Source organism: Mauremys mutica, chromosome 1 (genome assembly GCF_020497125.1).
Source record: "Mauremys mutica isolate MM-2020 ecotype Southern chromosome 1, ASM2049712v1, whole genome shotgun sequence".
NCBI lineage: Eukaryota > Metazoa > Chordata > Testudines > Geoemydidae > Mauremys > Mauremys mutica.
This window is the reverse complement of record NC_059072.1, coordinates 94,199,039-94,224,105: the sequence shown is the minus strand read 5'-3', so window position 1 is coordinate 94,224,105 and position 25,067 is coordinate 94,199,039. Positions and strand designations below refer to the sequence as shown.

The window sequence follows — 25,067 nt, the reverse complement described above, 5'->3', positions numbered from 1 at the left end:
AGCTTATTCCCATATGGGAAGGGGAATAAGCTTTGCCATATATGTATCTTTATGCGAGTATAATTGCATTCATGCTCAGAGTTGTACCATATAACTTAACACAGATTCACACACTTAACTGACATAATTATATTGGTACAAAAGCTGTAGATCAGGACAGTGGGTGAGTGTGTTTCACCTCAATGTACAAAAAAGCAGAGATAGTCCTAGGCTCAAACAATGCAAATGACCTCTCGAGGTCCTGCATTTTTAGAGCCCCCCCCCCCCAGTAGCTTCCACTGATTAAGCAGTTTTAAGGCCACTTCAGGCTTTTCTCCAGAAACAGCTAGAGAGGGGGAAGAAAAATCACAGCCTCCCTCTCTATCCCAGCAATCTGGAATCCAGTCAATCCTAAAGTAGTGTGTGCACAGAACATTTGGAAGCAAAGACTATGGATTTACTTTTGGGTGCCCAGCAGGTGCATTCTGTGTTGTACAGAATAACAGCAATATAGGACTGAAAGGGATCTTGAGAGGTCAGTTAAAACTCACTTTCCATTTTTTAAATTAATTAAAAAAACCTAACCTGCTTGAGATGGTCCATTAAGAGGTGTGGTCAGAGAATGCCCTTACTGCCCTCACTAAAAATGATCCCTCTGCCCTGTTCATCATACACATATGGTTTCCATCTCTCCTAAGCCAATAGCACTACTGCACATTCATCCCATAGGCCAAGAGGTCAGCAGAAATAGAAAGAATGGAACTGTAGGATTAAGGGGGAAAATGACAACACAGAAACAAGCCATTAGTTAAATGTCAGTTCTCATATTTAATATTTTTAATAACTTTGTAACATTTACCACATAAATCATCTAAATAAATAGATGCTGTACAGTCTCTTATCCATATCAGTACAAAAATAAAACCACACTTTGCATCAAATTGTAACTAGACTTGTCCTCCCATTTGTATTACAATCTCCATTTACAACAAGCACTCACTCCGAAAAGGCATTATACTTAGGGGTCTTTTTTTTGTTTGTTTGGAATTGATTCGTTCCCTCAGCCCCCTCTGCCCAAATACATTCAGTTAGTCTGTACAAAAGCTAGCTCATTCTGTGCAAAGGAAGCTTTCTTGTGCAAAGACTCAGGTGCTCTATCATGCCAAGAATAAAAATAAAGTAACCTTCCCCAACCCCATCCTTGGTGGAAAACAAGCATATAAAATAGGCAGTAAAGTCACACAACAGTCGTAGAAGAACCTAGATTAAGCAGTGCAGAAGCATGGGAAAGAAGGTCGGTGCTGAAAAGCTGGGAGGATTGGGGTTTCTCCAAACACAGGTGCCTGCTACTAAGTAAAACACCCTACATAGCCAGCTAAAATGTTCAATTTAGATTTTTTTTTAAGCCTAAACTTTGTGATTTTTTTAAAAACAAGTTCCTTTGCACCTGTTCTGTTGGACGTGAGGTGAGACAATAACCCACTGGAAGAGTCCAGTCACTGAAAACAGCTGTTGGGTTATCCTTACGCCAAAGAGGTACACATGCCTCCCATCCCCAATAAGCTCCTAAAGTGCAATTTGTCCAGAAAAGGGAACTAAAAAGATGTCTCCAAAACTAGAGATGGAAGAAACCTATTGGATCACATCTCAGCCATCTCTAAACACTGGGACTCCTGAACATGGAAACAGAACCTAATAATTCCCCTATTACAGCAAGTGTTGGGGGAAAACGTGTTCTGAAGGTGGATGTGGAGTTTTAAAGTCTTCTCCCCTCCTTCATTGTACCCTTCTTCACCTGGGATGCCTGGAATGGCAAACCCACCCTACAACCATAGAAGGGATGCCAAGGGCTGGATGGCAGCTGTGGAAAGGAGATAAGGAATAGCCAGTGGTCTGAAATGGATACATCTTTCCCTTTTCAAATGGAACTTTTTAAAAGAGGCAATAAGAGTACTCAGCGCTCCTAGTGCTTTGCATCTTCAAAGTGCTTCAAACATACTTAGGCCTTGACTTAAGAAAAGCCAAAAAGCAGACTAACATTTTTAGATTTCAGAGAGTTTTTGGTGCTACCTCTACATTACCTTAACACCTGCCCCCTCCAAAACCCTAATCCCTAAACCCTCCCCCACCATTAGCACTAAAATGAGACAGAACAGATAGTCAGAAACCTGACCTTTTAGAATCTATCACTCAGTCCCATGCCCCCGCCCCCCATGTGTCAATCTAGCACCTCCAGGACCCACACAATTGTGGAGGGGAGCGTGTCTCTTCTCTAAAAAGAGGGGCAGGGTATCAAGTGGCCCACAATTAATGAAAGCAGCAAATCCTCTTTCTGAGCCTGAGCTTTCTACCCATCCCATATGGCAAGTACAGTAATTCGGTCTCCCATTCAAATGCCAGCCACTACCAGCTTCCATTATTGGTCTCAGTTGCTCTGTGCTACTTCTGATCACAGATTTCTGAATGGGCAATGGCTTCTGGATGAAGTGGCCAACTCCCCAGGAAACATTCCTTATCCTTATCCTGCCCTTCCCCATCAGTGACTGTTCTGATGAGGTTGGCAACCTACCCCCTGCTTTACAAATGCTAATCTCTTGGGCAAGTCCCACAACCACTTCCACCTACCTAATAGCTTAGATTTCATCTGAGTGGTTAAATAATTTGGGACAGCCATTCTCCTTTTGCGTGAAGGCTACAGCCCTGGCTTATGGGCATTTGAGCTCGGCGGGGCAGAGGACAACACGGACCCTTTGACATGAGAAAGAACTGATTTTAGACCACTGTGCTCTAGCCTCTGGCAGATATTGGCTTGAGAACATGTACAATGCATCAATCTTTCACTATCACCTGCATGTGCCAATGGTACATTTTCCTTTCTAATAACTACTCCGATCTGAACTGTCATTCTCCTGCTTGGCTCCCTCCCCCACAAAGATAAATCTGTGCTTTCCCTCCCCCTGAAAGACCCAGCTACTTAACACAGAAGCAAACAACTCTCTCCACACATGCTCACTTACTCCGTACCCATTCAGAGCACACAGAGGAGTGCCAATTAATCCTTCTAAAATGCTGATGCAGGGCAGTGATGTCCTAAGGGGGAGAAGGAAGTGAAGAAATAGGAAAATTGTGCATTTGAATACACTGGGCTACACTGAACAGACATACTCCATTTCCTAGATACTCCCCTCCCCATGCATACGCCTGCCCCATACACATCCCCATCTAATATTCTCATCTTTTCACTCAGATGAAAAAAAGTGAACAAATCTGTGGCAATACCAATAGCTGTGACAGGCCGCTGTGGAGTGCACAGAAGGAATTGGGCAGCTGAATGAAGCCATTAACTACTGTCAGAATTAGGACTTACAAAGGATGGGAGCAGAAGTCTCCAACAACAAGAAAGGTTTTGGAGTTCTCACTTTGGCATCTGATTTTATTAATGGGAAGTATCAGCATGATGCAGACCCTGGAAGGGCCTTGGGAGTTAATGAATGCTCCTTGCATTGCAATGCACTCTCTTTCGTAAGTAACAGGCACTCTACCCAACAGTCTGTCCTGAACAGTCTAGCAAGGGCATTATTGACAGTGGGGATACAGTACACAGATCCCGCACAACTCTAGAGTCCAAGAAATGCCAGACCCTACAAGTTAGGGGCCCCATTCATCGAGCAGCCCCCACAGTGTCCCAGGAAACTACACTGCCCTCCTTCCTAGGCTGCAGGAAGAGTACATGGAATAGGAACAGAAGAGAAGGAAAAATATCACTATTTTTAGAAAGGAGGTTTGCTTCTTTCCTGCTTCAAAAGCATGAAATTAATGTTCAGCAAAGGGGCCCCGCTTTAACCATCAACCTTGGGCTGTTGCCCACAGCCATCAGCACTGTATTTCCTCACCCCAATCTTTGCTGTGGTGGTTGCATTAAGTATCTCCTATTAGCAGCCTGCCTATTTTTCAGCCTACATGAGGCCACTCTATTCCAGTTAAACCATCAAACACAATACTAAGCGTGGGGCTGGGTAGAGCAGGAAGCAGTACTGGGGCCCAGGGCCCCATGAGGTCAAAACCAAGTTCACACATTCAATCAAACACACCAGAAGAATCTTTCAGGACAGTTTCACAACACTAACGACAAAACAAAAAAAAACACCCTGTTCTGCTGTGTTAATCACATGTTCGTTTCTGTCTCAGGCTCTGACTTAGTCAGGGTCACTTCACTGGCAGACTTGGGTTTATTTTGGCAAAAGGAACTGCATTTGGGTGTTCCCACAATATCCTGTCTGCCGCTGAAAACAAGGATCAGACTTGACACATCCAAGGGCCCAAGTCATTACAGGAGAATAAGGGGTGTGCTGGAGACACAGGGCTACTAAGGATAGGACTACACTGTAATAAAAGACCCGGGGCAGCAAGTCTCAGAGCCCAGGTCAACTGACTTCGGCTCACGCTGAAGGGCTAAAAATAGCTGTCTAGATGTTCCTGCTTGGCTGGGCATGGGAACATCTACACTGGTATGTTTAGCCCCTATAGCGGGAGCCCAAGTCAGTTGATCTGGGATACGAGACTTGGTTCTGGGGAGTTGTTTTTTGCAGCATAGACGTACCTTAAGATACCACTAATCATTCGTGGTTGGTGCTCTGAGGAATCAATAAAAATACTGGGTGTGGGAATGAAAGGTATTGGGGGGAAAAAAGCAGTTTTCAACAAATGTTTGTACAGTGCCTAGCACAATGGAGTCCCAATGCAACTGAGGCCCCTAAGTGTGGCCATGATACAAACAATACATAAAATACCACTATGAACAGATGCATGAAACAAGCAACTCCTGCCCAAAGAACTGCTGGCAAGTTCTTACAGTGCAGTTCTGTTCTGAAGACTGACTCTATAAGAACAGTCCCTTCTTACTCACGGGACCTGCTTTTTGTGCAATTCTGCTGGCTGAAGTAAGTCTGCATTGCTTCAGCCTTGCAGTCAGCAAAGCTATAGGGGAGTCTGTTGGATTCTATTTCAAACAGAACCATTAAAGTAAGTTCCAACTGGACTCTATTTTGTCTCTTGCATCAACCATAATAGCTAGTGAAGCGCCAATCACAGAATCTTGGATTTTCATGATAGCAGCCAACAAGGCCCCCATATGACTTTCAGATTCCAGGCTGAGTTTGCAGTTAAGAATCTTTGCGCTTGTAAACTGAGCACATTTGATTTGAAAATCATTGACATTCCACCACTCTGGAGCCCACACCACCATTTCTCCAGTCACTTTTCAGAAGAGAACCACACTTTACAGAGACTAAAAACAATAAAACCATTCTGTTAAGAGTGCAAGATTGATTGTTACAATATACAAACCTTGCTAAGGATGTGTCAAAAAAAAAAAAAAAAAGATACATGTTTAGTTTCCTACCACAAAACATCCTCTCCCCACTTGTTCTCTCCACACCACCAAAAAAAGCCAACCCACACATCAGCAAGGTTCTGCATCTCAACCGGAAATGGATTAACCCCCCCAGTGGATTGGGCATAAGGTAGTACGGCTACCAATATATCTCCTTAATCATTTTAGATCAGGAAAGGATATTAGTCATCAGAAGCAATACAAGTAAACATCTACAAGAGTTAAAAATGAAGCAGTGGGTGAATCCTGTTTGCAAGGGCTCCAGAACTTCCACTTACAGTCAAGTTTGCAAAAACAGTGTTCTTCAAAGAAAATGAATGTCAAGACAGAATTCTTTGGTCTGGAAAATCTCAATGGGTGCATAGAAGGTGACACCAGCGAGAGAGAAAAGCAGAACGGAAGTCTGGTGAGAGAAGAAGCCTTTTTCTTGCCCTTTACAGGATTTCTGTTGCTTCCCAGATTTTGGCCAGGGCTGGAAACATCCACAAACAAAAGAGTTTTTCTTGCAGTATTTCTGGACTAAACTGGGAAAAGTGCATAGAAGGCCATATACCCACATATAAAAAAAAATAAAAGTTAAAACCACTCTTCCGGATCCTACAAAGGTTTGGAACGACAAGTTGGGGAGTAAGTTCTTCAAACTCAGGTGCCTAGGATTAATCTTCTAAATCTATAGTCACCTGGATCAAAGTCACCCTGATTTTCAGATATGCTGGGGACCTGCAACTCTCAGGGAAGTCAGTAGGAGATGCAGGTGCTCAGCACCCTTTTTTTGAGGGGAGGGATGGGGAAAGAGGATACTTCTATGTAGGTGACTATATATGCATTTAGAAGCCTAACTCTAAGCAACCATGTTTGACAAACTTTGTCCTGAGTCTATGTTTATCCCACAGGTTGCACTATTTCTATTTTTTTAGGATTCAGCACTCTCTCTTCTTCTCTGACACCTACTCCCACCATTAAAAAAAATCAACTCAGGTTCCCTCCACCAACCACCCTCTCAGAATTCACCACTAATAAAAACTTGGAGCTGGGGCAGTCTCCTGCATCCACCTTGTGTTTATTTTGAGGGACAAAAATATTTGCACTGAGACACCTGAAATATAGGGCGTATCAATCTGTCCCGCAAGTACCATGACCTGGTGGAAGGCAGTCTAGTCCAGACAATGGAGGGTGAATCTTAGTATCCTATGAGCAGCTAGAGCCTACTAGAGGTAAAATGTGCTTTTAAAGAAAGCTTAGAGGCAGTTCAAAACCTTTGTAAAAAGCAAGTGTTTGCAGGACCCAAAGCATCAGTGTTGCAGAACTCCTAAGTTCTGCAGGCCTGAAGCTAAGCCCTCCAGGGGACGAGCTGCAGAGAAACAGCATTTAGGATTTACACTAACACTTAGCTTCAGCTCTGTATGAAAGTAGCTTCAGATAGCACAAAACCAGCAGATGAAGTCATTTTTTTTGGAGGGAATTAAAGGAGGGTAGTAAATGAAGAAAGAGTCAAGGCTGCACTGTATCACACTACCCCACAATTCCCCCCCGAGGCCCTAGCTTACCCTTCTTGCTTTCCATAGGGAGAGAGATTTTTAAGTTTAAAGAAGGAAGAGAGAGTGAGCGTGCAAGAACAGATGCTAAACTATCAACTTTGAAGATACAGCAATTCTTAGAAACCCCAAAATGTCACAGGTAGAATCCAGCACAAATCTCCAGGTGTTTTTAAGTGCAAGACCAGGCAGGCTCTATAGAACTGCAGGTGGCTTTCCTTGGCAAAGCTTTTTAAACCCTCAAAAGGGGAGGGGGGGGGGAAATATAAATAGGACACTCAATCCAAGAGTCCTTATCACTTTAGAAGATAAATTAAAAGTTAAAAAAATGTTAGAAGTCTAGTAGACTCCTCCCAGTCCTTATGCTATTCACTTTTGGCCTTTAAATTTGATCAGAGAGCAAAAAACTACCTAAAACTGGAAACTGACCAGCTAAAGTCCAGTTTCACTGCCTAGTTCTCATGCACTAGGCCTCTGCCATTATCTGTGGATTTCCAGCACTGCCGGGCAATGTTTCAATCCCTCCGTAAGCCCTTCTTCCCATGAAGAGAGCCACTCTTTTCACTGACTTATTAAAGCATTTTCAGGACAATATTTATATCCAATCTGGGTTTCGTAAATCTTTTAGTACAGGGGTTCTCAGCCTGGGGGGAATCCTCATCCCCCAGTGTGTGTGTGTGGTGGGGGGCGGTTACACACAAACACCTTTCTCTTCCCATATTTCTAGATCAGAGAAGGTTCTGGTCAGAGAGAAGAGTTCTGGGAAGGTCTCTGGATAGAGAAAAATGAGTACCAATGTGTTAATATATACAGTTATCCTCCTAAAGGGCCCTTATTAAAGGCTCTGAAATCCAAAGTGAGTATGTGTAGCCAATATACCACAGCTAGGAGGTTACAAAGATACGTTTTACAGCAGTGGTTCTCAAACTTTTGTACTGTGACCCATCCCCCTTTACCAATTAAAAACACATTTTTATCTATTTAACACCATTATAAATGCTGGAGGTGAAGAGGGGTTTGGGGTGGAGGCTGACAGCTCGCAACTCCCCCATGTAATAACCTCACAACCCCCTGCGGGGTCCCACCTCCCAGTTTGAGAACCCCTGTGTTACAGGATCAATGGATCACGCAGAGAGGGAAGACATCCCTTCATTCTTCATGGAATCACACTGTAACCATCAGCCCCATTCATTACTTGCAATGGAGTTTCCTACCTTCCGAGGCAAACAGATTACTTGCAATACTGCCACAGATAAAACATTAGAAGGGAGGAAGCTTTATAACAGACTTGAGCTACCTAAAGTGATTGGGTCCATTACATCTTACTGTAGTAGCTGGGCGGGAGGAGGAAGATAGGGAGGGTGTTGTCCAGAGAAAGCATCTTTACCCAAGGGACAACAACTGCAAATCAGGGAAGCAAGCAATAGGTCCAACCCCTTCCATCTCCGTGTCCTCTCTCACCCTAAATGCAACTGCCAGAACTCATAGAGCAAAGGGACTACATGGAGAAAAAAAATTCTCAAGATGCCCTACCAGGGGAGTCTTTGCCAAGGAAAGGGGTATCAGTTTCTCAGACGGACAAAGCAATAACAGACAAGTATAACAAACAAAAACACATTGCCTGTACATTGCCTTTTGTTTTTGCGTATCTGAAGGGGAAAAGAAAAATCAAAGAGACTTCAGTAAAAAAAAAAAATCCTCTGTAAACATTTTAAAAGAAACATTTTGGATTTTTTTTAAAGAGTGAAATAATCACCCCACCCCCAAAAGAATCTGACTAGGAACATTAAAAATGGAGATTCAGAACTGCACACTTCGGTCTCGGAAGAAGCCCTCGGCCACTTGTGCTTCTCTGAAGGTCACGGTAATGGAGTTTGCGGTGATGTCTGTCACTGTCACTTCGCTGGGGGACAAGGTGGGGATCCAGGGGAGGCTGCCATCAACTGCATCCACACCTACTGCAGAGGGGGAGGTGGATAAGAGCATGTTAGAAAAAGAATGAGGGGCTAACAGAAGAGGAGCATCCTTGCTGGCTATGGGTGGGTGACATCAACCTGTGCCAAGTTTGCACATGCTCCAAGGCACTGTAGGGTCTAACCCCCACACACAGAAAGTAAGGGGCAGAGAGAAGAGGTGGGAAGATAATAATGGGACAGTGAAGGGTGAGGGAAAGAAGGGGGAGCGGCAAGAAGAACGACAGACAGACACACAATCAATTGTGCAGGCTGATACTACAACAGCCCCCAACACCACCACCATGCTTACAGGTCCATCAGCATGTTCATTATACATTTCCCACCCTCTTTCCAAACGGGAGTCAAAATATCCCACTTTAGGGGGAGTATCTGGCAACTGGATCTCAGCCCACTAGGCCTCCTGGTTAGTGCAAGTGTTCACTGTAGTGTAAACTCAACCCCCACCCCAATCCAAACTAGTATTTTTGAAAGCTCATCCCAGATACGCCATGTTCCCTGGGCCTAAGGGGGCCCTAACAAACTGAGGATTTTCCTCCATTGTACCTCCAAATCCAGCCAAGGGAAGGGCTGGATGTGACTCTCTCCAAAGCCCATCAATGCCACTCCTTTGGGGTCCAAAGGGTACAAGAGTCTCCCTCTTTACTCCCTCCCCACCGAGGGGAGGAAGCTAAAAACATCTACTCTCCCCTGGAGCTCCTAATCTCTACCACTCAAAGTGAGGGACCCAAATACCCCCCCCCACTTCCACTTCCCCACAGTGTAAAAAACTCAAGAACAGATTGAACAAACCCCGCACCCAAAGAGAGCCACAAAAATATATGGAGAGGGGAGGGAAACATCCCCTCTCTATTACTTTACCTGTACTGCACCCTGTTGTCCCACCTGGGTATGGAATGTGGACCCCTTAACTGGGCATTTCCTGGCTTCTGTCTCAGATATCTGAGGTGTGTCTACTCTCACCTCGGAAAGAGTCCATTCACCCAGACACTAACCGGAATTCCGAACGTGCACACGTCGAGGGGAGAATAGAAAAATAGTTTTACATTTCTCTAGCACCTTTCATCCTTCAGATCCCAAACTGCTTTACAGACTGTACAGCTAGGGGTCACATCACCCACCATCAATATGCAGCATGACAGCCATTCTGCATTAGTGGCGCTACAGGGCAGTCGTGGAGGGGGAAGTTGAGTACTTTCTCCAATTGAAACTAGAAGGGAAAGTTTAGATCACCAGAATCTAATTAGTCCCATGGCCCAACCTAATTCTAACTTGGGTAACACCTTGCTCCTACCACAAGTACCATGACATTAATTTTACATCTCATCAGGAAAACCATGCCTTCAGAAGCTCAAACTATGCAGGGGTATTGGTTTGCTACTGACTCTGAAGGATATGACTCCTGAGATGCCCCCCTGCAGCTCCCGGGGTTTGCCTGGAGGTTTGCCATCCACTTACTGCCCTACTTAGCTTGTGACATTTGATGAAGTTCCAGTGACCTTTGCACCCCACCCTCAAAACAGGTGATTTAGCACAATATTAACGTAAAGGGATTTTGGGTGGAAGAGAGGGAGGGAAGGGTTCCCATTGACATTTGCACACATGCCTCAAAGTGGCACTGCTAGAGGATTATGAGTATGTGAATTTCTCTCTTTTAAGGTTCCCTTTATCAGGGTGCGGGGAAGAACTATATGCTGGAACATGACAAGACACAGTTTCTCACTGCAACAGACAGCCATGTCATCTCTCTGGAAAAGCAGAGGGGAGGAGAAGCAGCACTAGCTTTCACATGCACTCTGATACTATGATGATGGTCACCAATATAAGAACACATAGGTGGCAACACCACAGAAACAGACCAATAGATTAATTGAGTTATTCATCCAGACAACTTGCAGAGGTGTTTGGGGACCACCTTGCCAATTATAGCCTTTGCACACATTGTAAAGAGCTAACCCAAAACCACACTCCCAGGATGTAGTAGGCAAGGAGGAAGAGTGTGTGTGTCCAGTAAACAAAATCAGAGAGCATCAAGCTCACGCCCCTCAATTCACAGTCAAATGGGGTCCCTGGCCTTACCTTCTTTGCTAGCATGCTGCGTCGCGTCCCAGCCATTGGGAGTCTGCCTAGTCTCTAGTGCCACTGATTCCTTCAAGAAGAACTCACGCCTGTGGTTACGGCTCTCCAGGCTTGACATGCGTGGAAACTTCTTCCGCGACAGCCGGAGATATTTCTGGTTCTTGCGCTGCTTCCGGAGCGGGAATGGTAGGACACCTCCCCCACTCTTCTCCGATAGCTCTGTCTGTCCTGGCTTGGCCCCTGCCAGATTGCTTCCTCCTCCTCCTCCAAATCGCCGTGATAGAGAGAAACAGAGCTTCTCCTTTCCCTTGTGGGCACTCCTCAGGTCCATACCGTAAAGCCTCTGTGAATGGGAGTGGAACAGAAAGGCCAGTCATCCCAGAGAAACAGAACTAAAGCATTTGTGTGTTTCAATGCCCTTGCAGGGACAGAACCATCCTAAGAGGAAGGGGGATAACTGTCTACAGGTGCATAAACGCCTAGGAAGGAGAGAGTTGTGCAGCGAGGTCACTGAGCAGAGGAAAAGCTTGAGATGAATGCATCAAATCAACCATCCCAACAGCAAGAGCTATTACTGTACAGCAGAGGTTCTCAAACTCTAGGTCGGGACCCCAAAGTGGGTCACAACCCCATTTTAATGGGGTCGCCAAGGCTGGTGTTGGCCCTGTGCCCCAGAAAGTCTGAAGCCAAGCCCCACCGCCCAGGACTAAGGTTACATGCCCCCTTCCCAAGGCAGAAGCCCTTGGGCTTCAGCTTTGGCCCCCGCAACCAGGGCGGCGGGGCTCGGTCTTTGGTACCCCCTCCTAGGGTCATGTAGTAATTTTTCTTGTCAGAAGGGAATCAAGGTCCAATGAAGTTTGAGAACCGCTGCTGTACAGAATACTCTCCTGAGACAGCCTGGTCAATCCCTGGGCATTGGTCTGGGAGTCAGGAGACCTGGGTTCTAGTCTTGTGTCTGCCACGGATCTTCTAAATGACCATGGATAAGTCACTTCGTCCCCTGTGCCTCCATTTCCCTTCCCATCTTTTGTCTGTCCTCTAAAGTCTCCAGGGAAAGGGTGGTCTCTTGCTATGTGGAGCCTCTTGGCACTACCATAATAAAAACAAATACGAGTTGGAAGCTTACTTGCTTGGGATGTTTAAAATTGTGAAAACATCCTGGAGAAGAATACCATGGAGAGGTCTGCAAAAAGGATAAACTAGCTGAGCCAGTAAGTCTTTCCTCTCTCTGTCTACCTCCTAGGATTACGTCCATGCCACAGCAGTGGGCAGAGACATTATGGTTACTTGTGCAGGTTGCTAGTCACATGGAAGCAAAGTTCTAACGGCTCTGGCATTCCACAGAGCCAGGGCCCAGTTTGAATCCAGTGAGCACAAAAACAGGTAGCATCTCTTTTATGGCAGAAAACTAATTGTTTAGGTACTTACATGGCCCTGATTGCCCTGCGGGGCACCTACAGCCATCCCTTCTGAACAGTGGAACCCACTTGCCCTAATATGATTCCTCCACTGCCACAACGACCCTCTACAGGCCAGCTCCATCTGGGCCTGAGCATGGTTTAAGTTTTGCTGAAAATAAACATTAACACGGAGGCACAAGTTTCACCAGAGAGCTGTTTACAAGGCAGAATATCCGAGTGCTGCCCAAACCTCCTCCATCCCTCATGCAAGGATAATCTCCAGCAGAGGGATGCTCTCAGCGCCCTCTCAGAGCCTGAAGCAGCAAAGAAAGGGGGCTTGTGCACATTAGAACATGGGGTGTTTAACATGCTAGCTGACACACTGTAAAATCCTTGCGTACACAGAGCATACTCTAGTTTTAACACGCGCTAGCCAGTTGCGCTCAATGGGGTCTGCCACTGCTGCAATGTCCACACTGTTACTTATAGTGTGCTAGCATGAGCCCTGCCAACACAAGCTTGCGTACCCAGCCTGGGAGTGTAGGCACACCCTCAATCGGAATGCCTTGGGTTCATCTCAATCCGCTAAGTGGGTTAAAACTGCAGCTTGCCCTGTCTACTCTAGGATTTTAAAACGTGTTAGCTTTTATGCTTAAAACCCACCACCTTTCTTCCTGGTACAGACAAAGTCAGAGGATATACTATTGCAAACAAAGTCAGCTCCACCCTGGAAGATCCATAGATGCAGTAACAAAGGGGCTAATGATGGGAGAGGACACGCCAGGAACAGTGAAAGGTTACCTGTAATAAGAGGCGTTTCGGTTTAGGGCCTCTCTTCCTGTATCCTGATGCACGGTCTCTCTCTTCCCTGCAAGGAAAACACATGAGACAAGATGACAAACTACAATACAGAACAACACAGCACAAGGCCCAACTAGGGCTTCCACTCTCTGTATCTAGCTAGTTCCCGTAATTCCTTCACCAAACCCCACTGGCCAGCATCATGAGTAAGGAGAAAACCCCAGAGCTGCTTCTCGTGGGAGTAAAAACCTTGTTAGAAAGGAAACAGCATAGCTCAGTTGATCTAGGTTGGGATATGGTGCCTCTAAGTCACCTGTTTATATCCAGCCCAGGTGGCAGTGACTGGAAGTTATTCACAATAGCTCTCCAGCAGCGTTTGGGCAATGAGAGGACAAGCGTCCTTTTCACAAAACCACTATGACTGGCACTGACTTCTTTCTTGCCAGTCTCAGCAGAGTCCCAGGGCTGAATGGGCCATGGAGAATGAACCAGACATTCCCAGAGGTGGCCACCCTTGATGGCAATTGAGGCGTATTGGCAGGACAGCAGAGATGCTTATGACATTGCTGCCCATGCTATTCCCATTCTATGCATACAGGACTTTTTTATTTTAAGTTTTCCTTTGGGGGGGGGGGGAGAGGGAGAACGACACCGAGCCCTCTTACTTCTCTTCATAAGCCACTACCAGGCGAGGATCCAGGATGTGATCCTCCGGCTCCCAAGTGCTGTATCTGAAGAAATAAAAATGAATATATTTTTAAAGGACTTCAGTGAAACATCTTCTCTGCAAGGGTTGCTGCTGGCATTGCTGAGGCCCTGGAACCTGCCTCCCATACATAGATCACTCCTCAGTGGGAGGTCAGGGACCAGCCACACCACTTTTAGAGCTCTGGGAACTTCCCATCACCCCTTTTCACCTGTACATACACCCCCCAACCCCCGAATCAGTCTAAACCCTACATCATCCACTCTTTGTAAGAGAACAGAGAGGGCTTCCCACCACAGGCCCCCTCAAAACCTTTCTTAAAGTCAGCAGGAGCATCATAAACTACTCCCACCACTGAAGGCTGAGCAAATCTGCTCAGCAGCCTCCCAACATGGGGAGCAAATCCAGCTCTGCCCCACGGCAGAGCACTAACCACTAAGGCAGTGGGCCTGACTGGGTGGGATTTTCAAGAAAACAGGACACTTGAGATTAATAGATTCCTAAGCAGAAATATGTTTCTTCACCTGTGTTAACAACATATCTTGGATTATTGAAGCTGAAAGGATTAAAAACAGCTGAATGGATTTTTCACCACAGAAGGTGTTTAATTAAAAAAAAAAAGACACCTAGATTTGGGGCGTAAAGTAAGTTGATTGTGAGCCTTCAGACCCTTTTGCTATTTCTTATCCTCCTAACTCCTCCTATATTGGTGACAAGATGCTGATGGACTAGGTTTTATACACCAGTTCTATGTTTGGATAAGAAAAAGGGAATGCATGCATATTGTTTTCAGCAGCACAGAAGCTATCTAACATAAGCCAGGTGTTGGAGGGGTGGGGGAGGACTGGAAATAGTACTTCCAAACTTGGCACCCAGAAAACAGAAGCTAGCCTTGCAGAGCAGAAAGGTCATCAGCCCATCTTCCTCCCTGACTGTTATGCAGCTTAGACAGGAACCAGGGGTTAGGTGAGGTATGTGTGGTATCAGTGAAACATTCTGACTATGGGGAAGTCTTTAAAAACTGCTTTCTGAGAAGAGCTAGAACATGGAAGAGCTAAATGCAAAACAATTCTGGAAGGGTTACTACTCACAAAGGTCATGTTTGACAGGGGCTGGGATGTGTTATCCATCTGGAATGCCCATCCCAGCAGGGAGGAGAATATAGCTCTAGAACAAAATGTTCCAGAGTGATTTATTTTCTGGACTAAAAAGGTCTATGACCCATGCAGTGGAGCACACACTCATACATTCCTGAACGGGGGTGAAAGAAGTTGTACCAAAAGCCACATGCAGGGCAGTGGTGTTTGTATAAACATCTCTGCAGCAAGCCAAATTATTACAGAACAGTCTGGTTTTTGGATAAAGAGGTGTACATTGTGCGTGTGGTTCTGGAACATTCACTCCTGATGTGGAAGAGAGCATCAAGATAGGGTTTCTAGAATCTTCCTCAGGAATCTCCCCTAATGTAGATTCCTCAACAAGGGAGAAGGACAGGTATGAAACCCAGAAATTCGAAGATGTACTTTATTCTAGAAGGTTAAGGACAGAGCACAGGGTTAAGAACAGACAGGCCTTCACCATTCCCTGTTAACTGACCCTTCCCGCCCTTCTCACTCCACCCTCACCAATTCTCCCCCATCTTTTCACCCAAGCCTTCTGCAGCAGTCTCAGTATCTGCAGGCTGCCAAAGTCAAGATGTTATTTGTGCAGAGGAAGGTTCCTTTTTCTCCCTTCCAGAGATTTTGGCATTCGTTTTTTACAGACGAGGGAGGGGAAAATCAGGCAGCGGATTCCTTTTCTGGTGGCAGAGGAGGAGGGGGATTTGTTACAAAAAACCTGATGGGTGTTTCCTTTCCTCTGCAGCTCAACTCCCTGCTCACTGCAGCGGCAAAACACTGCATATATAAAAAAACACGGTGCGATTTGCGCCACACACACTTACACAGTCCAGGCTGCAGCAGCAGAACTGCAGAGAGAGCACACACTCTGGAAAACACAGATCACATGATCTTCCTTCCCCCCCCCCCACCTCAAACACAAGTTGTAAACAAGCTTGTGGCTGAGTCAGATCTGTAACCCTTCCAGTCCCTGCCTGCAGCAGCACAACCCAGAGATTTGATAGGTGTGGCAAATTAATGAGGGAAATTTGAGAAGCGTATGTGGAATGCACAGGAAAATAGCAAATGCACTACTTGTACCTGACCCTTTTCCCGTTTCCATCAACACTACAGTGGGAGTAAATGAATAATGGGTAAGGAGATCAGAAACAGCAAAAAACACACACACACAGAGGAAGAGAAAACCAGGATGAGTAGAGGGAGAAGGGATGTGCTGGAAGGCTAGGATGTAAACACCTAAGTATGCTGCACACCTCTGCATGTGCAGAGTATTCAGAGATCAAGGACAGAGACTGGTAAAAGGAAGGAAGAGCGTTAACAACTGAAGCATTTAGGTTTCAAGCAATGCTAGCCCTGGAAAGGACAGGTTTCAAAAATGAGATACCAATCAACAGGGTTTGATATTTTTATGTTTTGAGGTGTCATGGCAGCAAAACAAGGAATCCTCTCCCCTCTGAGCCAGGAGGCTGTGAGGGTTAAAATGCCCATGCTAGGATTTTGTTTCGCTGCAGATCTCAAGGTCTGGGGGAAAGAAGAAAGAAGAAGGCAAAAGGAGGTAAGTGCTGCACTGTCCTTCAGAAGAGATATTAGACCAAACTCAGTCCACCCATTCCTGCTGGCTAATGATCAAGCAGAAGTGAAACAGGGACCACTGCAGTGACTGCACTCGTGGAAAGTAACGGGACAAACACCAACGTTCTGTGCTCCTAGCAGTGTAGACATGCTCCCAACCTGAATGCCTGAATACACAAAGCTGAAGTTAACTCTAAAGTCAGCAGGCCCACAGAAAATGCCCTTGGTGCTAAACTGTACTATAGATATTGGTACTCAAGTGCACAGGGTTAAATTGATCACAGAATATATAGCCAGGAAGAAAATGTTTCCCTTCCCACACCAACCAGAGAGATAGGGACTGTATACACTTGTGTGTGTGTGTGTGCGCACACACACACCTGGGAGGTGGGGGTGTGAGACAGGGCATTTGGGGATGTTTCAACTTCTTTTTAGAAGAGTGAAGACAGATGTCCATATGGACTGAGGAGGAACTAGTCCACTTAGGCAGGCAGTTCATATAGTAATAATTTTACATAATCCCTTTCATCTCACAGCATTTTACAGATTGTTCCCTGCTGAAAAAGTCACTCCCAATTGAAATGCAGCCACTTCTGGGGAAGACTAAAATAACCACTAAAATAATTTAGGACAGGAACAGAAATATACCCTAACCAATGGAAAATAGTGGGAATCCTCAAAAGGCAACACAGATTCCCTGTGTTGGACTGTGACCAGTAAATCTGAGTCAGTGCCTCTTCTCTCATGAAGGGAAATCTTTAATGATAAGAGGTAATGCTCACAATTTGTGTCTTATCCAAAAGGAACACTTCTAGAGGCAACTCATCCTCTAATAATATGCTGGGGAGTCTTCTCAGTACTGACCTGGAAGGAAGAACACTTCCTACTGAATGTAACACTTAAAACCCTAGCACCTGGGTTTCCCCTTGGAGTTTTTCTATGTAAAATGGATGGATTGGAAGTAGTCAGCAAATGGACAGTTTCAGAGGGGAGAGGACGATGGAAAGACAAGAGAGAGGTTACTGAGGGATATGGGCCCATGCTTCAGCCTCACTCGTCATTAAGTCAGTCAGGAATATGGGTACATAGTGTGTGTTTAGGGCTGGCTGTCTTTTTTGGAGCAAGGCACAAGAGAACATATGTTAATGACATGGAGAGCAGAAATACAGCCAAAGCCATTACTGGCAAGCAGTGGGGGGGGGGGGGAGGGGAAAGATACTTACTTTGGGGGCCATCCTTTCCACTTCACCAGGTATTCTACTTTACCCTAGAGAGAGGGGGAAAAAAAAAAAGTTAAGCCCTGCAACCCAATATGGGTACTACAGGAAGAGGAGAAACTGTGACTGCACTGGCAACAGTGCGCGCTGAAGAGCTTGTTCCCCATCACTACCTTTAAAAAAAATAAGCTTTTTCTTCATTAAACTGAATAATCCATAGGTTTCTCAAGCAAATGCGTGCGTAGTCCTAGTACTCTCAAATGACCCTACTATCAACCAGGGAGCACAGCTCTGCAGGTGCTTCAAAAGTGACTAGTACCAGAAGGCGGAGCCCCAGCAACCCTCCAACAAGCAGCCCACATGTGCACAGCTCCACAACTCATGAGCAACCCTATAACAAGTCCGCATGCATAAACATGAGAGGAAGACTCATGCCAGGAATGGAACAAGTGTCTGAGGGGCTAGTTATAAGAAGCCAGAAGAAATACAAAATTTTAGAAGCTATGAAATGCCTCTTGGGCATGTCCCCTTCCAGTTGCTATGTGCTTTGCACAAACACTGTTCCCTCCATCCAAGCCACTCAACCTTCTGACCTGAACAAACAGCAATTCAAAGCTGAATTTAAAGGTATCCATTTACTTGTTCACTATATAGGGGGGGAGAAGGAAGAAATGGGAGAATATGGAAATCAATTCAAGATCCCTGAGGAGCATGTGTACAACTGATATGATTTTTGAGAAATAATACATAACAGCATGATTTTGCCCTTATAACTTTTACTGAAGTGTGGTGTGTACACACATACTTATGGAGGCAGGGCATGGAAAATGTACAAATTAAGATACACTTAACATACACAATGGGTTGTAGGGTGAAGGGAGATCATGCAGTTGGTTTCATTTTCTTGAAGGTGGGGTGTTCAGCTTTCAAATATGTGAAAAAATACTGCCTTATAAGGTGCCTTCCATTGAAGGCTCTCAAGACATTTCACAGATGTTTATGGTTAATCCTCACAATAGCCCATGTGGTGGTTAATACCCTCTCCATCCCCATTTTACAGCTGTGTAAACTGAGTCACTACATTCAAGACCAACATTTTCAGGCATGTCCGTTGATTTTGGGTGCCCCATTTGACACATCTTGGCATGAATTTCAGAAGTGCTGAGCACCAATAATTCCAATTCAAGTCAATGGGACCTCAGCACCCCTGAAAAAAGTCAGAGCCCCACAGCATCCAAAAACAGTACACAAAATTAGTGCAATTAAAAAAAAAGGGACCAAAATAACTTGCCCAAGGTTACCAAAAGAGGCAGTGTCAGAAGTAGAAACCCAGCTCCTTCAATTCCCGCTTCTATCATTTAAGCACAATGCCATGCTTTCTTATACAATGATCCCGCCCAGAGTCCCACATCAACATTTCAACATTCATTGCACTATGCCTTATTCAATCACCCCATCATCTACAGAAGTGCCCATTCAAACCACAAGTACAGCTCAGCACCAAGAGTCAAGACGGTGCAAAAATGACTTGTCTAAGGTAGCAGAGGTGATAGGATAAACATGCAGGCATCTCTCCCATTTCCATCAGTGCCTCTCTCCCCACACCCACATTTTTCCAAAAAGAAATGAACCCTTACTACAAATTAAGAAATTTAATCCTCAAGGAATTGGAGATATACGCCACACTTAAGAAGACTTGCATCCACAGGCATGAAGGATCAGGAAGGGGAGGTCAGCAAATTTGGCAAGGTGGCCTATTCTTGAACAGGCCACTACTCATTTAAGGGGAGGTGGTAAAAGGAAAAGATGACCTAGCTGTAGGAGGTGGAAAAGAGGAAAGAAGAACAGGCAGGGATCCTCTTTCCCCTACAAGCCTTGCAGCTAGCTCTTCTTTCTCTCCATTCCTGCAGGGAACAGCATGCAGAGATGCATGTATGGAAATGGTACCTGTCCTCTCTCGGGGATGTTGGAGGAGTAGGTGATGGTGATGGTGACCCCCCACCATACTGCTCTACTTGTAACATGGTGACAGAAAAACATACCCATGACCTGCAGCACTGGGACTTGACGATGATCCCCCCTCACGCCCCCTGCGCGCAGCATGGTGCTAGTACCCATCACCACGCCCCCCCCTCCCGCATGCAGCATGGGTGGGGAGACATACTGATGCCCCCATACCCGATGCCTGCAGCATGGGACGGGAGGTAGATGCCCGTGTCCGTCACACCCCCTGCAGTACAGAATATGTACGAGAAGGCACGACAGGGGAGCAGGGCCTCCTGTGCCCCTTCCCTGCAGCGCGGTGGTCTGGAACCCCCCCCGGAAGGGAGGGCGAGGTGGGAAATAGATGCTGGTGCCCCCCTCTCCTCACCTTCCTTATGCGCTTCTTCCTGATACTCTCCACTGCAAACACCTGCTCCCCGATAGCAGAGAGCTCCATACAGAGGGAAGGAGGAGGCGGCTGCTCCCCGTACCGCTGCGGGGGGACCGGCTGCAAGAAGGCGGCGGGCGCGGTACTGGCTCCTACGGCTGCTGCTGCCGCTGGACCCTGTCTTACTCACGCTCACACACCCCCTCGCGCTCATTCACGCCGCCGACAACGTTCCATTTTAGAATCTGCGCAACATTTTCCCAGGCGCGCGCGAGCCCCCCCCCCCGCTTTTTGTCGGGTGAGCGGGCGCGCGCCTGGCCGGGTCCCTCCTCCCGCCAAGCGGATCGTGAGCGTGAGATATATCCCCGGCCTTCGCTCGCTGTTCCCGACGGGTCTCTATTTGGCGCTGACTAGACGGCTGAGGTTGAAGGGTGGGGCCTAGACCAGTTTTCTCTGGGCAGCCCGCTGAGCCCGGAGCTCCTTTACTCCCAACCTCTGTAGGAGGCGCTGGGGCTCCTGATCCTCGCTGCTATGGGTACCCAACGGTACCCCCTTCTAGGAGACAAACAGCCCTTGCCTGTAGCAGCCGGAGGGCCGCCGCAGTGTTTTCCTTTCATAACTGGAAGATGATGGGAGGGGGAGGAGGTGGCGTCACCCCTGCCTTTCCCCTCCAGCAGTTCTCATTCCCTCTGAAAGCCCAAGAGCAGCATTGCTTAGCTCTGTGGGGTTTAGAGCAGGGTAGGGTTTTTTTGCTATTTAAGAACAGACCTTAAATGAGGAAATGCAGTGCAGTCCATGGATAGTGCACTGGACTGGGAGCCAGGAGACCTGGGCTCTGTTCCCAGCTCTGCCCCTGATGAGCATGTGGAAGTAATGCTTTCTACCATCTCCAATGGGCTAAGAGACTCATTCCATCCTGGGGCACAATGATCTGACCTCAGCTGTTCCGGCTTTTGTCACCTCTCAGCTGGGCTACAATAATGTGATGTAGCTGGGCATGAAGCCTTCAGCTCCCAGGAAACTCCAACTAGTATAGAACATTGCAGTGCATCACTTCAGCAACACAGACAACTGTGAGCACGTCAGAACTGTCCCCTGCTCTCTGCCCTGGCTTCTCAGAGAATATCAAGTTGAAGGTCTCAGAACTTATCTTCAAAGTGTTCCATGGCCTGTGCCCAGGATATCTAAAAGACAATCTAAAGTTACAGGATGAAGACCATGGTTGACAACTTTGCTTCTCTGGCACAATGGAATCTCTACCACAAGGGTAAAGTTTGTCTGTGCACGAGACAGAGCTTTCTCAGAGGTCAGTCCAAGAATGTGGAATGAACTCTGAGGGCCATCACAAACCTCATTGCCTTCTGCTCAAAGGGCAAGGTGCATTTCTTTGACCTTAGCTTCCCTAATATAAACACATAGCTGTGTGTGCACGCGCACCGGCAGCCCCCTATCAACTCCCCCCAGTGCCTCCTGACCACTGGTGGGCCCTGCAGATCAGCGTCTCTCCCTCCCTCCCAGTGCCTCCTGCCCACTGCGAACAGCTGTTTGGAGGTGGGGGGTGGAGGAGCAAGGAGGAGCGCTCTCGGGGGAGGGGGCGGAACTGGGCAGGAAGAGGAAGGATGGGGGTAGAGCAGGGGTGGGGCCTTGGGGGAAGGGGTGGAGTGGGACAGGACCTGGGGCGGAGCCAGGGGTTGAGCACCCCCTGGCACTCTGAAAAGTCGGCACCTGCCGTATGTTACCATTTAAAAAACCCTTCCAAAACATTCCACAGGACACGCTTCTCCCCCCAGGGAAAGGATGAGAGAACAACCACCATATGACAAATGTTAGGAATGTGCTACTGGAAGGCGCTCAGATACATTTTTATCTGCGCTCACCACTGTAGTATGTAGAATAGAATAGAATAGACCTGCTGTGTTATTTTAGGCAAGTCACTTCATCTCTTTGTGGTGCTATTTCTATAGAAGGAGGATATAAACATAGAGAGCCATGGTTTAAGCAGCAAATGGAGAATTCCCTAACCGGGAAGTTCCCCCACTTATTAAGATCCCTGCTTCTACACATCCTGGTCCCCTCTGGTAACTGTGGAGGACCAGGAACTCTGTAAGATTAAAACCTAAATTATAAACCAATGTGTATGCACACAGCAGCTGTTGTGTATTTGGTTGTCATGGGTTTTGTTACTATGGCAACTGAGTTAGACTATTAAGGGATAGCTCAGCCGGTTTCAACCGGCTGAGTGAGCTCTCTGTGTCTGTAAATAAAATGGAGGTTTTGGTTAGCTGTCTGCTCTCTGGCCTCAAGTGATTGCTTCCTACACCGTCTGCCCCAAGGATATAACACTGGCGATGAGGATGGGATCCTGGTGCTGCTCCAGTAACAGAAGGAAGTAGAAGTCAAGGTAAAGACCAAACAAAGAAAAAAAGCTGCTTGTTTGCACTGACTGTGAAAGTGAAACTAAAAATCATGGCTACTCTGACCAGGCCCCTGGAGCCTTTTGATGAGAATACAGAGCAGTGGCATGTGTATACTGAGCGTTTTGAGCTTTTTGGTATTGCAAATGACATTACAGAAGCGAAGAAGGTGCCAATATTCTTAACTGTTGTAGGGGCTAAAACCTACTCTCTGCTATGCAGCTTACTACACCCTGTTAAGCCTGAGACTAAATCTTACAGTGACATTGTGGAAATCCTGGGGTCTCGTTTCTCCCCAAAACCACTGGTAATTGCTGAAAGATATAGGTTCCACAAAAGAGACCAAAAGGAAGATGAAACAGTTGTACAATTTGTAGCCATTTTAAAAAAGCTAGCAGAACACTGTGAATTTAAAGAGATGTTAAATGATGCCCTGCGTGACAGGTTAGTGTGTGGCCTCTGCAGTGAAGCTATACGGAAGCGCCTACTGACAGAGGCTCAGCTTACATTACAGAAGGCTGTTGATATTGCTGTCTCCATGGAACTGGCTACAAGGGAGGCACAATACATCGGTGCACCCCCTAGGGTGCAAAAAGTGTCACAAGAACCGACCCACAAAACTGTGCAGAGTCAAGAATGTTACCGCTGTGGTAAGCCAGGACACCAGGCATCAGAATGCTGGTGTAAGGACCTGGTGTGTCGACACTGTGGCAAAAAGGGACACATTGAGTGTGCCTGTAAACAAAAGAAAAAGAGGCCTGTGGTCTGGCCGACAAAAAGAGGAACCTTGCATACCCTAGAGCAGACCCAGGATGATCAAGGTGACACCGCCTCACAAGAGGAAGTGCCACTGCATGTTTTGTCTTTGGCAGCGGGCTCACATGAATACTGGGTAACCCCCTTATTGGAGGGCAAACCTATACGCATGGAACTAGACACCGGTGCAGCTGTCTCGCTGGTTCCTGAGACTGTGTATAAGGAAAAGCTACAGCATCTTCCGCTTAAGGCAACAAAAACTGTTCTGAAGACGTATACAGGTGAAGCTGTGCCCATGTTGGGCACTATTGATGTTAAGGTGGAGCTCAATGGACGGGCGGCTAAATTGCCACTGTTTGTGGTGAGAGGTAACTACCCAGCCTTAATGGGTAGGTCTTGGCTTGGGAAGATTCAGCTGAACTGGGCAGAAGTGCACCGGATGACTAAAGAAGAAACCAGTCTAACCCCTATACTAAGGAAACATGCTGCTGTTTTTGGAGATGATTTGGGAAGTATGAAGGGAATCACTGTGACATTGAACATTAAACCTGGCAGTCCACCAAAATATCTGAAAGCCCGAACTGTGCCATATGCCATCAGGCCAAAAGTTGAAGCAGACCTGGAGCGCCTGGTCACCAATGGAGTCCTAATACCAGTTACCCATAGCTCATGGGCCACTCCTATCGTTCCAATAGTGAAGAAAGATGGCTCTCTCCGGATTTGCGGTGATTTTAAAGTCACTGTCAACCCAGTGTTGTGTGCAGAGCAATACCCACTTCCCCGCATCGATGACCTCTTCGCAGGCCTGGCTGGGGGACAAAAGTTCAGTAAGATTGATCTGAGTCAAGCATATTTACAGATGCACGTCGATGAAAAGTCCCAAGAGCTGTTGACTATTGTGACTCATAAGGGGCTTTATCGATACTGTCGCCTACCCTTCGGAATCACATCGGCTCCCGCCCTGTTCCAGAGGGCTATGGACCAGATCTTGTGTGGCTTGTCAGGAGTTCAGTGCTATCTGGATGATATCCTGGTCACTGGAAGAAATGAAGAGGATCACTTAAAGAATTTAGAGGCTACCCTACAAAGACTGGAAGAGTATGGCCTACGAGTTCGCAAAGACAAGTGTGAATTCTTCAAGCCCTCTGTTGAATATTTGGGACACATCATCGATTCTGCAGGTCTTCATAAGGCCCCTGCAAAAGTTAAAGCTATTGTGGAGGCTCCCCTATCTCGAAATGTAAGCCAGCTGCGCTCATTTCTAGGACTACTGAACTATTATGGAAAGTTCATCTCACAGTTAGCCACACTGCTAAAACCACTTCATGAGCTCCTTGGGCAGAACAAGGCCTGGAAGTGGACTGAAGCCTGTGATGTTGCATTTAACAAAGCTAAGGATGCATTGTTAAATTCTGAAGTTCTAACGCACTTTGATCCATCCTTACCCCTGCAATTGGCCTGCGATGCTTCCCCTTATGGAGTGGGAGCGGTCGTGTCACACATTATGCCTTCGGGAGAAGAAAGACCTATTGCTTTTGCTTCACGCACTCTAAGCAAAGCAGAAACTAACTACGCCCAAATCGAACGTGAGGCATTAGGAATTGTTTTTGGAATTAGGAAGTTTCATCAGTACCTGTTTGGGCGAAAGTTTACTCTTCTTACAGACCATCGACCTCTGACATCAATTTTTGGACCCTACACAGGCATTCCCCCATTAGCTGCTAGTCGTATGCAACGTTGGGCATTGATACTTT

The 25,067-nt window shown here is 46.5% G+C and overlaps 1 protein-coding gene across 4 annotated transcripts; it reads right to left on the bottom strand.

Moving 5' to 3' along the window:
• Positions 1-783: 783 nt before the first annotated feature.
• Positions 784-20,393, bottom strand: CBX7 (chromobox 7). Of its 4 annotated transcripts, none has more exons than XM_044985021.1 (7): positions 20,144-20,393; positions 17,779-17,822; positions 13,825-13,890; positions 13,160-13,226; positions 12,387-12,527; positions 10,959-11,301; positions 784-8,864 (listed from the first exon to the last, which is right to left on the bottom strand). In XM_044985021.1, the coding sequence occupies exons 1-7, from the start codon at positions 20,210-20,212 to the stop codon at positions 8,707-8,709; spliced, it is 888 nt and encodes a 295-aa protein (XP_044840956.1). In that variant the 5' UTR covers positions 20,213-20,393; the 3' UTR covers positions 784-8,706. The 4 variants fall into 4 exon arrangements, 3 of the variants coding, with proteins under 3 accessions (XP_044840956.1, XP_044840967.1, XP_044840974.1); XM_044985039.1 differs by having other exon boundaries at positions 8,724-9,869; XR_006573109.1 differs by having other exon boundaries at positions 8,761-8,864; positions 9,741-11,301.
• Between the last annotated feature and the right edge of the window lie 4,674 nt (positions 20,394-25,067).

Excerpts from the sequence above, each read along its gene's own strand:
- CBX7 (XM_044985021.1), bottom strand. The coding sequence starts at position 20,212 with ATGGAGCTCTCTGCTATCGGGGAGCAGGTGTTTGCAGTGGAGAGTATC. Across the intron at positions 17,823-20,143 it reads GGAAGAAGCGCATAAGGAAG|GGTAAAGTAGAATACCTGGT; the intron begins GTGAGGAGAGGG and ends CCCTCTCTCTAG. Across the intron at positions 12,528-13,159 it reads CGAAACGCCTCTTATTACAG|CAAAACTTAAACCATGCTCA; the intron begins GTAACCTTTCAC and ends GTTTATTTTCAG.